Source organism: Palaemon carinicauda, chromosome 36 (assembly GCF_036898095.1).
Source record: "Palaemon carinicauda isolate YSFRI2023 chromosome 36, ASM3689809v2, whole genome shotgun sequence".
NCBI classification, from domain to species: Eukaryota; Metazoa; Arthropoda; class Malacostraca; order Decapoda; family Palaemonidae; genus Palaemon; species Palaemon carinicauda.
Genome location: NC_090760.1, coordinates 9,015,849 through 9,030,848, shown reverse-complemented (window position 1 = coordinate 9,030,848; position 15,000 = coordinate 9,015,849). Strand labels below are relative to the sequence as shown.

General features: G+C 34.1%; 1 protein-coding gene and 1 long non-coding RNA gene across 2 annotated transcripts in view; one reads left to right on the top strand and one right to left on the bottom strand.

Annotated features, from left to right (window-relative positions):
* The window catches only part of pros (prospero), a 52,425-nt gene extending 43,306 nt beyond the window's left edge, over window positions 1-9,119 (top strand). Inside the window, 2 exon segments of the mRNA XM_068359934.1 lie at window positions 5,053-5,197; window positions 5,679-9,119. Coding sequence (XP_068216035.1) covers window positions 5,053-5,197; window positions 5,679-5,858 — 325 coding nt within the window. The 3' untranslated portion in view covers window positions 5,859-9,119.
* Window positions 1-15,000, bottom strand: part of LOC137628751 (uncharacterized) — a 200,239-nt gene that overhangs the window by 100,641 nt on the left and 84,598 nt on the right. The window contains exon 2 of the long non-coding RNA XR_011041388.1: window positions 3,941-4,007. This is a non-coding gene — a long non-coding RNA (uncharacterized lncRNA). The remainder of the gene's footprint in view (window positions 1-3,940; window positions 4,008-15,000) is intronic.

Here is a 15,000-nt window from a genome sequence, read left to right as displayed (position 1 = left end):
AGAGAGACTAACTCAGAGAGAGAGAGACTAACTATGAGTGAAAAAGAGACTAACAGAGAGAGAGAGAGAGAACCTAACTCTGGGAGAGTGAGATTAACAAGAGAGAGAGAGAGCCTAACTGTGGGAGAGTGAGAGACTAACAAGAGAGAGAGAGAGCCTAACTCTGGGAGAGTGAGAGACTAACAAGAGAGAGAGAGTGAGAAAGTAACGGAGAGAGAGAGAGAGAGAGAGAGAGAGACTTACTGCTGCTCTGCTGTTCTTGTTTACAAACGCATTCTGTGAGGAAGAGAGCGAGAGAGAGAGAGAATGAGACATTCTCCAAACCCTCATTTGTTTTCTGCTTTTTCTTGTGTTGAGGGGCTAATGTTTGTGAGGGGGGGAGGGAAGGTGGAGGCCCAACTAGCATGAGGGGGGGAGGGAAGGTGGAGGCCCAACTAGCATGAGGGAGGGAGAGAAGCTTAGAGATTACACGATTTTTTAATTTTTCTTAATTTTTCTTTCGTTTGTCAAATTGTTCGTATGTGTTGTTTGTAATTAAGGTATTAATTTATTATAAAGGAAAAAGATTCTTTATTTTTTATTTCGCTTTGTAAAGGATATCAATCCCAGTTTTCATTTGGTAAAAAAAAAAAAGAAAAAAAAAACTTAATTTAGCAAAAAAAAAATTTTAATAATCGTATACTCCATTCCAAAAGATGAATCATGTACAGTTGGCTTCATTAATTCCGGTACACTTCCCTTGAAGCTATGGAGACATTAGTGTACCGGAATTAATGAAGCCAACTGTACATAATAAAACCTCTTGCAAACTAGACTTCTGCATTCAAGGTTTAAAAAGCAATTATTGATTGTATAATTGTATGCTTATCATTGTTCATTCATTTAAGTTTCACAGATGAAAAACATATAAAACCGTATAACTATTTGTAAATATTCTTGAAATATATTTTATTATTTTCCTGTGTCATATGTTTAAAAAACTGCAATTTGTCTTGAATTATGTTAGCACTCTTACCAGGTACACTTTGACAATGATAGAAAAAATGGAATTTGAAAATCACCGGAAAATAAAGACAATTTAATTAGGGATTAGTTTATGGCCAGGCGTTGGGGCTGGGTAGATCATTCAGTGCCGAGTTGCCAACGTGGGGGGGGGGGGAAGGGGGCAAGCCCTGCAATCGCACCTTGAAGACAAGACTTACAAAAGGGATGGACCGCTAGGAGATTGGAAGAGGGAACTGATATGTAAATTGAAACAACTGAGAAGATTGGGGAGAAAAATTAAGAAAATGGAAGAAGAAGAATAATTAAGGAATAATGTAAGCGAATAAGAAAAAGAGGTTATGGAAGCTCAAGAATAGCTTACTCAATCCATTATGTTGATTATTCTTTCTTATTATATACATAATACCTAACAAGATCTTGTTTCTCCAACCCACCCCCTACCCTACCTCAGCTCCCTTGATGGTAAATGGGGCCTTCAGATCAACAATAAATTTTAACGCTTAGGTTCGCTCACTTCCTTATGAGTAATGGTGGTTCACCCGAAAATTCAAGAAATCCCCCATCCCTTCTTCCATATGTTTATGAAGCTTAATAACTTAAGTGTTTTTTGCCCAACTACAGTGCTTACTTGTATATGAAATATTTTAATAACTTTTTTTATTAAATCGTTTATATTATACTCAATTTTTCTTAATGAGGCGCATTTGCACCGACTCGCAGTGGTGCCCTTTTAGCTCGGAAAAGTTTCCTGCTGATTGGTTAGAATTATCTTGTCCAACCAATGAGCGATCATGAAACTCTTCCGGGCTAAAAGGGCACACCTGCGAGTTGGTGCAAATCTGCCTCACTAAAAAGAATTGGCTATAGTTGCGTTGAATCTCAAACGTTATTAACATATACCGATAATTTGAATATTGCTAATATTATTAACTAGGTTGAAAGAAATACCATTCTCTCTCTCTCTCTCTCTCTCTCTCTCTCTCTCTCTCTCATTTATTGCGGGTATTAATATTTTCCTTGCCTCCGCAATACTTCTCATATCAACGAAGTCGAGAGAGAGAGAGAGAGAGAGAGCATCTTCATAAATTTATAAATCGTGTCAGTGGTAGCTCGTTTGTTTGTTAAACTCTGGTCTTGGTCGATATTTTCCTGTGTACTCTGCATTCTCACACAGCCCGCGCATACACTTCTCATCTCTCTCTCTCTCTCTCTCTCTCTCTCTCTCTCTCTCACTTTTCTACCTTCATTTAATTTATGGGTATCTACAAATGCCCTTTTTTTATTCCTTAATCTTATGTAATTTTCTCTCTCTCTCTCTCTCTCTCTCTCTCTCTCCACCTTCTAACTTTTCTACCTACATTTAATTTATGGGTATCTACAAATGCCCTTTATTATTCCTTAATCTTATGTAATTTCTCTCTCTCTCTCTCTCTCTCTCTCTCTCTCTCTCTTGTGCATTTTTCTTGCGAGTTTATTAACTACTGGCGCTAAGTCTCAGAGATCCATTGATCGCTAGTCAAAACTTAATTAAGATTTTTCCTTGCAGAAAAGGGTACGGAAGGAAAGGTAATAATTAATACACGGCGATTGGACAATCGACCTATTTTGGGGGGGCGTAAGTGGTCCTAAATGTTATCCACTCACATTTGCGTCTTTGAAATTTTGAATTTTTTTTTTTTAATTTTTTTTATTTTTACAACGACGATAAAACTTTTTTTTTCTTTGGAATTTTGAATCTGGTTTTAGATTCATTCAACCCTTTGGTTGGTGGCCTACCAAGGAGTGCTTGACAACTCTCTCTCTCTCTCTCTCTCTCTCTCTCTCTCCCCTTCATTGAATCCAGTCATATTATCTCATAATCATCTTAGGATATCGGCATACGCTCTCCCCAACCTTTAATCATCTTGGTTTTTTAAATCTCTCTCTCTCTCTCTCTCTCTCTCTCTCTCTCTCATTATTTGCTTGCTTCCTTCCCCCCCTTTGTCTGCCCAACACTTGCTTTTGTTTCTCGCCCCCTTTTTCTTCTTGTATAAAGTCTTTTCTTGTAACAACTTTGCTTTGAGCTTAATTGTCAGTGGCGCTCTCTCTCTCTCTCTCTCTCTCTCTCTCTCTCTCTCAAGTTTATGTAGAGTTCTGGTCAATGTAAACAACTACATTTACTATGAATATATATATATATATATATATATACATACACATACATACATACATATATACACACGCGTGTGCACATACATATAAAGTCGCTCTTACCAAGTATGTGCGTGTTTTTTTTTCTTTCTTTTTTTATGAATACTGAAACACACATCGTTATGTTAATTACACTGTTACTGCATCTCGCCTGCAACTCTTAATGTAGATCAAAATACCCGCATCTCAGCCTGGCGAACGGTACCTTGTTCCCATTTCTATCCGCCATCCCCCCCCCCCCCACTCCTGCCCCCTTTTTCCCGTATGTTCAAGACTTGAGGAGTGATTGTTTACGTAACTAAGATATTTTACAGAATAAGGTCAACGGAGTGAGAGGTCTTGAGAGGTTAATTACTGAACTGTTTTACCCAATGAGGTAGTCATTACAGAAATTTCGTATTCCTGTAATGTTATTAATAAGACTATGTTGAAAATTGCAATTTGAATTGATATTACCGGTCGCTTTTATTATTATTATTATTATTATTATTATTATCCAAGCTACAACCCTAATTGGAAAAGCAAGTTGCTATAAGCCCAAGGGCTCCAACAGGGAAAAATAACCCAGCGAGGAGAGGAAATAAGTAAATAAATGATGAGAAGAAATTAACAATAAATCATTCGAAAAACAGCAACAACGTCAAACCATATGGCATATATAAACTATAAAAACACCTATGTGAGGATGTAAGCAAAAAAGAATTCATTGGTTATTTAGAGAACACATACTAATGATCCTTCTTACCTTCCTCGTATGGCCGTCTCTTCGTTACGTGTAAGATGATGTTTTGTAATCTTGCTTATTTGGATATCTGTAATATAACGAAAAATGGTTTTCATTAACTGGGTGACATAAAAGGCTCGGCGAATTGTATTCCTCTATTCCTAATTTGTATTTTTAAGACATTGTTCGAGTTTTAATTTTGTGTTCAATGTTATTTTCACCAATTGGGTTTATTAATTCTGTGGAACATGGATATCAAACTATTGTTCTTTTAAACTAGTTTTACAAGAATATAGGCTCAATTTAATTAATAACAATAATAATAGCATTTTGTGTTCAATGTTTTCTTCACCAATTGAATTTATTAATTCTGTGGAACATGGATATCAAACTATTGTTCTTTTAAACTAGTTTTACAAGAATATAGGCTCAATTTGATTAATAATAATAAGAATTATTATACATGAAATTTTATCTTAATTTCAATTGACTTTGCTATCCTTTGGAATATGACCATCAAAATATGTTTTGCTTTAGTGCAGTTTCACGTGAATATAGGGTCATTTTAATTAATAATGATAATGAATTATACATACATACATACATATACCAAGGCACTTCCCCCAATTTTGGGGGGTAGCCGACATCAAACAAATGAAACGAAAAAGGGGACCTCTTCTCTCTACGTTCCTCCCTGCCTAACAAGGGACTCAACTGACCCTAGATTAGTTTTTCCTTTAGTGTAGTTTCACATGAATATAGGTTCATTTTAATTAATAATAATAATGAATTATACATACATATACCAAGGCACATCCCCCAATTTTGGGGGGTAGCCGACATCAAACAAATGAAACAAAAAAGGGGACCTCTCCTCTCTACGTTCCTCCCAGCCGGGACAAGGAACTCAACTGACCCCAGATTAGGAACTTCAGCATCTTTTAACAATGAATTATACATACATATACCAAGGCACTTCCCCTAATTTTGGGGGGTAGCCGACATCAAACAAATGAAACGAAAAAGGGGACCTCTCCTCTCTACGTTCCTCCCAGCCTAACAAGGAACTCAACCGACCCCAGATTAGGAACTTCAGCATCTCTTAACTAATATCCCCTTTCCTTCTTCCTCAGGGAGTTCTACTATATCCAGATGGAGAAGTATGCAAGACAAGCTCTCAGTGAAGGCGTTAAGAACCTTGATGACATTGCAGTCAGCATGGATGCCGAGATCATGAGAGCACTAAATTTACACTACAACAGAAATAACCACCTCGAGGTAAGTGTAAGTTGTATACTTCAGAATTGTATACGTCATGAACAATATTGCGGGAAAGTACGTTGTAAAATCATATGGTCATGGGGCTAATATGAAGTTTGTGAGAGTACGTTGTGTAAGGGCATTTTCGTCATGGGGCTAATATAAATTTTAGGGTGGTATATATATTTTTGGTTTGTTGAAAAGAAAAATATTCTTTGACGTTAGACTTCGTAAAAGTTATGAAAATATATAATTTGGTCTATTAAAATGGAACCGATCAAAAAAAAGAAAAAAAATATCTTTGCCGTTTGATCTATGTGCAATAAAACCAAGCCAATATATTCAAAGTCTTTCGTAAAAAGTTATGAAAATATATAGAGATTAGATTAACGTGAAGTAACATTTATAAAAAAAAAAAAAAAAAAAAAAGGTAAATGACTCTTAATGTAATGAACATTTCCGTCCACATCTAACGAATTCGTTTTTATTCCTTCGGCAGATCCCCGAGCACTTCAGGTACGTCGTCGAACAGACTCTAAAAGAGTTCTACAAAGCGATCCAGGAACAGAAAGACACGGAGTCCTCTTGGAAGAAGGCCATCTACAAGGTCATCGCCAGGCTGGACGAACCCGTACCCGAATACTTCAAGTCTCCGACATTTTTAGAACAGCTGGAGTAGCGGTGAGCGAACGGCCCATTGGATAGCCCGACGGCGCCAACTGGGTGGCCACGTTGTTAATAATAGCTGCAGATGAACAAAAAAAAAGAAACAAATGAAGTCAAATCAACCCCCCCGTCTGCTGCCACTGCCAAGTGGTTGGGTCAAGTCCCCCCCCTCCTCCGCGCATGCGCGTCGTAGGAGAAGAATCATTTCGTTCTTAGGCTCTTGTAAATACCCAGTGACTGAGTGTGGCAATTTAGATTATACGAGGAAGACATGTTGAAAGAAAAGGCTATGTAGAGAAAGAAAGAAAAAGACAATGGAGGAACATTTGTTACTTGAAAAAAATAGGAGAAAAAAAAATGGGCATTCATTTTTTTATTATTATCATGATACAAATATTAAAGGTGCATGTCTCAGATTTTGTCCAAATGTTATTATAAATAATAAATAGCCTTTGATTTATATTGAGACAAAGCATTCGTGCCTTTTCATGCCTTCCATTAACAATGATGAGAGAAAGAAGACTTTCCAGCCCATTGTTCCTCGATTTTGTATATAGTTTTTTCTTCATTCGTTTTTTATTTTTGACCTCCGTAGGAGCACCCTTATAAACCTCGTGGACATGGGGGGAGGGGGTTGCGATCCTAGCCCCCTCCCTCCACCCCCCTTCGCCCAACTAAACCTGCACTGCACACCTCTGAAGCAATGTGGAAGTTTCCTTTTTTGAAAATTTTCCTTACGTGCATTGTCTCCCCTAGTCACTGTATAATTTAGTTTTATTTGATCTTTTGTATTTTTGATTTTTATGATTATATTTATATATATTTTTTTTTGCACTTGATTCTCATGTTAAGGCTCCTAGTTCTAAGTCATGCATGTAGGGTAGTTGTTGATGGTGGTTCCAAGTTACCAAGTTATAAAAAAAGAAATAGTGAAAACCACACCAAGTCAAAGGTATAAAAACCTTAAAAAGAAAGCCCATAACAACTCCATAGTTTCTGGCCTCCGAGCAGGGCACAAACGGGCAGATGATATCAGGAGAGGGTACAGACTGGATTGATGACTCCATCAACATTAAAAAAAAAAGGAAGAAGAAGAAGAACGCTTCGTGTCGTCATGCTCCTCTTCATCTGCTGCGGATGCCGCCCATGCCACACCCATAACCTCCTCCTCCTCTTTCCTCCTCCTCACCACAAGAAGGCAATACCCCCAAAGGAAAGTCTCACAACACTTGCTCACAACCGTTTGCGTTTAAGGCGAGTTTACCTGAGAGCATTAAAAAAACCAAACCAAAGTGGCCTTGCTTCGTGGTGGTCGTTAAATCGTAAGTCTGTTGCATAAACATAAAAGATAAAATAAGAAAAAAAAACAATTATTGAAGGATTGACTTCGAGAAGACATAACTACACAAACACGCCCCCGTTATTATTGCGCGATCTAGTCACACGTATCACGAATGAATGAATCTCTCTCTCGCTCTCTTTTTCTCAAATCTTTTTTATTCTCCTCTCCCTGTTTCGTCGCTGGACGAACCGAAGGCATAATCTGTTATATATATATATATTGAAAGAGGAAAAGTGATCCCCAATTGATCCCCGAGACCATCTCAGATCTGTGACGCAACGTCTCCGTATTTATGATTTTCGTTTCTCTCCGTGTTAGCAGTTTTTCCTCTCCGCTCTTACCGACAGACTTTTACTAAACCTACATACAGGTGATGGGGGTTTCAGTTATATATAAAAAAAAGAGGAAAACAAAGCCATGTAGATAGCTGTCAATCTGTCTCGGAGCATTTCACTCATGCAATTTGTTCATTACGAAAAATATGGAAAAAATGTAAATCTGAATGACACATGAACAGTTGATGATGATCATGTCAAAACCAAAAATAAAAATGTGTTAGCAGAAGTCACAAGTGGATTTTTGTTTGTGTAGTTCCCGTAGATTGTTCACTTCCCTCGTGGAGGCATCATTGTTCATGTCTCGGGAGATGGACAGCCTAATGTCCGAGTTCAGTGTTCTTTGTCAGTAAAAGTTGTGAACAAGCAGAAATAGTTGGCAGTGTATTGTCTCTGGCGCATTTATTATGCTCATCTATACAATCCTTTTCAAAAGAAATTTGTTTTTGTATTTTGCTCCTATATACATAACTGAAAATGCCACAGACAGTACATTTATAAATATATATATATATATATAAATATATGACATCATGGTAATAATAATTAATAATGCTTTTCAAACCAAAACTTTGGTGCTAAATGTACAACTGTTTAATCGTCTGGTACTTCCATATTAGGCGTTTTTATTACATTCTATAAACTCTAGTTTGTGGGTCAACAGTAAATATAGCTTTAGCAGCTGGTGAAAAAAACAAATGAGAAAATGAAGCTGTACTGAGGTGGTCGAGACGGGGCTTTTTCTCTGCCAAGCAAAGAATGAAAGTCTCCCTCCTGACCACCTCCTTCTCCTCCTCCACCTCCTCCTTCTGCTCCCTTTCTGGTGACAGCGTTCGAAACAACAATGGCTGCTAGCTGCCAACAGTAGAGAGAGACGTACCAGAAAATTCAAAACAAATTAGGCACCTTAGAAATGGGTAGTAATGCTTTTGTATGAAGATTGTTTCTTTATTGATTGTGAACTTTAATCTTTTCAATGCTATATTTTCTTAAAATCAAATTTAAAAAAAAAAAGTTTAAGGTGATTATATGCATTCCATAAAACTTTCTCTCGTGGACTCTAAAAAAGAGAAAATGTCACTTGTTTTTTTCCTTTTCTTTTTTATATATATTGTACATCCTCTTCATTCTGCTATTTTTTATTTTCTTACTGACTAACCCCTCCGCTGGCAAAGCATACGGGTTAGCTGCGACCAAACCAATGTTTAATTTCCAGCCTAGTCCAAACCTTAGAGTGTAAAAGAACAGTTCAGTGTTTGCTTCCAGAAGCTAGTTTGTAATGAGGTCCACTTCCTGGCCCGACCCTCCCCCCTGTCCAGTGGACGGGAAGAGGCCGTGCCACCAAGCAGGAAGGACCGTGGTTGAAGTATTTCCAATAGTTATTGAATCAAGAGCTATTCCATGTTTGATTTGATGTTTACATGTTCTCTTCTACAGGCTTGTTGTAAACGTTGATGATGCTATCGATGTCCAAGTTTCCCCCCTCAACATTGTGTGTTGGGGGTTAATAATATATATCATTATACTGAGCAATTCACACTTGACCACCAGCAACACATCACTTTTACCTGCCCGCCCACGTCCCACCCCTTTTTTGCAACAGAGACCACAAAATGTTGCGACACGTCCCCCTCGTCCCCCCGACCCCCGTCACCCCCCACCCTTTATTGCGAGTCTCAAGTGTGGATTGCTTACTATAAAACTGACTTTCTGGTGTTTCCAAAGCACTGGTTCTGTGGGGATTAGAAAAATCTGCAACAGCAGCATCACAAGACCAAACTGAAGTCAAAATTATTTAGCATAAAGTTTGTGGGCCCCTACCCCCCTCCCCCATCTAAACTCGGTGCTTTTACCCCTGGCTACCTCATCCATGGTTAAACTTTTCTTTTATATATATATAATTTTCTTTTTACGTGTGAATGCCGTGGTGTGATGCATAAACCCATGGTTAACCGACTGCAACAAGTGCTCCTCGCTTTGGTAGTTCAGATTCAGAAAAGAGAGAGACATTCGATCACTAGATTTTATTTTTCAATTTATTTTATAAGCCAGTTTTCATCGCGAGGGTACCTGCGCGTGTGTACCCTAAGATTAGAAAAAAATGTAATCCATTGTAGATAAAAACAGATGAATCACTACCAAAGCCCTTGCAGTTGTTGCTTTTAAAAGACCATGGAATGGTGCCATGCTCATGGTTAATAAAACTCTTTACACCTGTTTATCACTATGGACTGGCACCACTTTTTTTGCAGGGTTGGGGGTCAACGCACAAACTTTCCACCCAAAATTTTTTACTCTCTGTCAAAGCAGTCGTCAACAGCACACTCACCGGACGGGTCGCCTTATAAACGTCCACTGTTTTCTAAGTGCCTTGGTCTTAACATTTCGATAGAGGGCGACCCTGTTATTGTTCACTTGAAACTCCCTACGGAACCTGTTCTGCTTTCCAGCATTCCATGTGAAGTGTTGATTTTTGCCAATAGAAGCTTTTTTCCAGTTTCTGTTGGATTTATAGCAAGACAAAAAAAATGATGGTTTAGTTTCTAAAAAGAGAAAAAAATTGAAAGTTTAATTTACTTATATATGTGCACCTAGTATTATGTGTTTTGCATATATAACATATATTCAATTATTATAGAATGTACTAGTTTGTAGACATGAATACGATTCAAACAAGAAAAAATGGTGTTTTTATTACTTCCTCATTTATTTATGGTTACAAGGTTTAAACTTGAGCTTAGAATCTCATGTTATTTATATGTCTTGGTAAAAAAATTGGACTAATTTTTGCTGGTAATTTAATGATTTAGTGACTTGCTCAATAACTACTTAACTCTGTTGGAATTCTGAGAAAAACGGCATACGTTTATTGATAAAAAGTATATGGTAAATTTTAAAGATATTCTGACCAAAAAAAAATCATTTATGGAAAACGTTGTATTGCCAAAATACCCTTAATGTGATATAACATTATAAGGATATTTGTAAAAAAAGGAAAAAAAAGTATAAAGCATATGAATAAGAATATTTTGAATTAAAAACAAAATGCTTTGACCAAAAAAATATACAGATGTAATTCTAAAGAAGCCTTGATGTAAAAAAAAAAAAAAAAAAAAAGCATATAAATAAAAAAATTTTGAATTGAAAACAATATGCTTTGACGAAAAAAAAATATACAAATGTAATTCTAAAGAAGCCTTGATGTAAAAAAAAAAAAAAAAGCATATAAATAAAAAAAATTTGAATTGAAAACAATATGCTTTGACGAAAAAAAAATATACAAATGTAATTCTAAAGAAGCCTTGATGTAAAAAAAAAAAAAAAGCATATAAATAAAAAAAATTTGAATTGAAAACAATATGCTTTGACGAAAAAAAAATATACAAATGTAATTCTAAAGAAGCCTTGATGTAAAAAAAAAAAAAAAGCATATAAATAAAAAAAATTTGAATTGAAAACAATATGCTTTGACGAAAAAAAAATATACAAATGTAATTCTAAAGAAGCCTTGATGTAAAAAAAAAAAAAAGCATATAAATAAAAAAAATTTGAATTGAAAACAATATGCTTTGACGAAAAAAAAATATACAAATGTAATTCTAAAGAAGCCTTGATGTAAAAAAAAAAAAAAGTATATGAATAAGAATATTTTGAATTAAAAACAAAATGCTTTGAAGAAAAAAAAATTTACAAATACAATTATAATTAAGTCGATGTAAAAAAAAAAAAAAAAAAAGTATGAATAAAAAAAAATTGTGAATTAAAAACCAAATGCTTTGACGAAAAAAAAATATACAAATGTAATTATAAAGAAGTCTTGATGTAAAAAAAAAAAAAAAAAGTATATGAATAAGAAAATTTTGGATTAAAAACAAAATGCTTTGCCAAAAAAAACATATATTAATGTAATTATAAAGAAGTCTTACTATAAAAAAAAGTATATGAATAAAAAAATTTTGTGAATTAAAAACAAAATACTTTGACGAAAAAAAAAATATACAAATGTAATTATAAAGAAGTCTTGATGTAAAAAAAAAAAAGTATATGAATAAGAATATTTTGAATTAAAAACAAAATGCTTTGACGAAAAATAAAATAAATACAAATTTAATTTTAAAGAAGTCTTGGTGTAAAAAAAAAAAAAAGTATATGAATAAGAAAATTTTGGATTAAAAACAAAGTGCTTTTACGAAAAAAATAAAATTCAAATGGAATTATAAAGAAGTCTTGATGTGAAAAAAAAATAAAAAAGTGTTTGAATAATGTTTTGGATTAAAAACAAAATGCTTTGACAAAAAAATATAAAAATGTAATTATAAAGAAATCTTGATGTAAAAAAAAAAAAAAATATGAATAAGGAAATTTTTAATTAAAAACAAAATTTGCTTAGACAAAAAAAAAATATACAAATGTAATGATAAAGCCTCTAAGACACATGCAGGGTAAAATTGTGATTGAATTTAAAGGAAGAAAACATTCACTTAAACATGTCTGGATATTTTCAAGATATTCAGAAAACTGTAGCTGAAGAAATTGGGAAATTTTCATCTTTTGAAAATGAAAAATTTACTTCATATAAAACCCGAAATTCCTTGAATGTCATTGCAAGAACAATAACTAAATTCGAAAAGACATTTGTAACGGCTTTATAGTCTGTAACAAATTAAGTTATACAATCCACTTTATCCTACAATTTTCACCACAAGTCATTTGAAGACCCGAAATTCCTTGAAGCAATTCCTTTGAAGTTATTGCAAGAACAAGAACTAAATTCCAAGTAACAAACACTAGTTGAATTAGTAACGATAACGACTCCGTACATGAATACGTTAAGAAAAAATTATAACCTGTACTTTCTCCTTTTCTTGTCGTACTAAATTTAAACAACATTGCACGTATATTTTTTTGTCTTCAAAGTTGTTTCAAGATCACTGCAATTAGTTTTATTAATGTCACTAACGACCAAATGTCACGGTTTACTTTAGGTCAAAATAATTATATGATTAATAGTGCGAGTTTTCTTAAGAAAAAAAAAACGAATAAGAAAAACATTACCTAGATAAGACTGACCCATTTCATTTTTAATTTACTATATCTAGATGATTTATATTGATTTATATTGATTCTGAAGCCATTCAGGTTAATATTCATATTATATTCTATCCGCTAAATTATATATAATTGAAATGTCTCTCGGCCTTGACACTTGGCCAGGTGGCACAAAATGAAAATCAACTTAATTCATGTTATCTGCAATACCAGTTCATCTGTAACCTGTTTTAACACCAAGTTTACCTGAAAGGGATTTTAAGTCGGGTTTACCAGCTGCCTAAAAGAATAGGTACTAAATCGTGTTTAGCAGCAATCTAAAGGGATTTTAGTCGGGTTTACCAGCTGCCTAAAAAGGATTCTAAGTCAGATTTAGCAGAAATCTAAAGGGATTCTAAGTCGGGTTTACCAGCTGCCTTAGGATTTTTAGTTGGGTTTACCAGCTGCCTAATAGGATTTTAAGTTGGGTTTACCAGGTGCCTTATAGGATTTTAAGTTGGGTTTACCAGCTGCCTAATAGGATTTTAAGTTGGGTTTACCAGGTGCCTAATAGGATTTTAAGTTGGGTTTACCAGGTGCCTAATAGGATTTTAAGTTGGGTTTACCAGCTGCCTAATAGGATTTTAAGTTGGGTTTACCAGCTGCCTAATAGGATTTTAAGTTGGGTTTACCAGCTGCCTAAAATGATTCTAAGTCAGATTTAGCAGAAATCTAAAGGGATTTTGAGTCTGGCTTACCAAATGCCTAAAAATATTCTAAGTTAGGTTTAGCAGAAATCTCGAGAGATTTTAACTCTAGTTTACCAGCTTCCTAAAAGAATTTTAAACAATCCTTTTAGGAAGATCTTAAACCTGTTTTAGAATACTTTTAGATTGCTGCTAAACCTACTTTAGAATTATCTTAATTAGTAATCTCAAGTCAGGCTTAGGAGCAACTTAAAGGAATTATGAGTCTGATTTAGCGTCAACCTAATGTGATTCAAAGTCTGAAGCAGAATCAATTTAAGACTTAACTCTAAAGTAAGATTTTGACAGCAACTTAAAAGGATTTTAAATGAGTTTTAATGGGAAACTAAAAGGGTTTTGATAAAGGTTTGACGTAAGCATAAATCTTAATATTCTTTAACTATTCGTCTTGCAATAGTTAACATTCTTTAACTATTTGCTTGGCCACAGTTAATACTCTAACGATCCGTCTTGGAATAGTTGATATTCTTTAACAATTTGTCTTGTAATATTTAGTATTCTTTAACTATTCGTCTTGCAATAGTTAATATTCTTTAAATATTCGTCTTGCAACAGTTAGTATTCTTTAACTATTCGTCTTGCAATAGTTAGTATTCTTTAACTATTCGTCTTGCAATACTTATTATTCTTTAACTATTCGTCTCGCAATAGTCAATATTCTTTAACTATTCGTCTCGCAATAGTCAATATTCTTTAACTATTCGTCTTGTAATAGTTAATATTCTTCAAACTATTCGTCTTGCAATAGTCAATATTCTTTAACTATTCGTCTCGCAATAGTCAATATTCTTTAACTATTCGTCTTGTAATAGTTAATATTCTTCAAACTATTCGTCTTGCAATAGTCAATATTCTTTAATTATTCGTCTTCCAATAGTTATTATTCCTTAACTATTCGTCTTGCAATAGTTAATATTCTTTAACTATTCGTCTTGCAATAGTTAAAATTCTTTAAATATTCGTCTTGCAACAGTTAATATTCTTTAACTAATCGTCTAGCAATAAATGATAATTTTTAACTATTCGTCTGGCAATAGTTAATATTCTTCAACTATTCGTCTTGCAATAGTTAATATTCCTTAACTAATCGTCCGGCAATAGTTAAGTTTTTTAACCAATTGTTTGGTAATAGTTGATATTCTTCAACTATTCGTCTCGCAATAGTTAATTCTTCAACTATTCATCTTGTAATAGTTAATATTCTTCAACTATTCGTCTCGCAATAGGTAATACTATGTCAAGCAGGGACATTTAATTATGAAGAGAATCTAAAAGAAAAATTAATCCCATTTCATTACGTTCAACAATCAACAACAACAACAAATATTTTTTAAAGATAAACTATCGAAGTTTTATATTTAACAAAAATACAAGATATAATCCCTTAACTGGCACCTCTAACCCAGTATAAATACTTGATACACTTCTACTCAATTTTCATTCTTTTTTATATCACAAGAATTTCTTGACATAGTACTTACAACAATTTAGTGCAATTTTCAAGTCTTCCTAACTAGTCCAATTGATGGTTAGGAATTCCGTTTACTTTCTAGCGTAGTTCCTGGTGTGTGTGTGTGTGTTTTTTTTTTTTTTTCATTCAATCATTTTTCATCCTACTTTATAGTGAGAAAAATACTAGCGAACGTTTCATAGTTAGAACATCAAAGGAATTCAATATAGGTA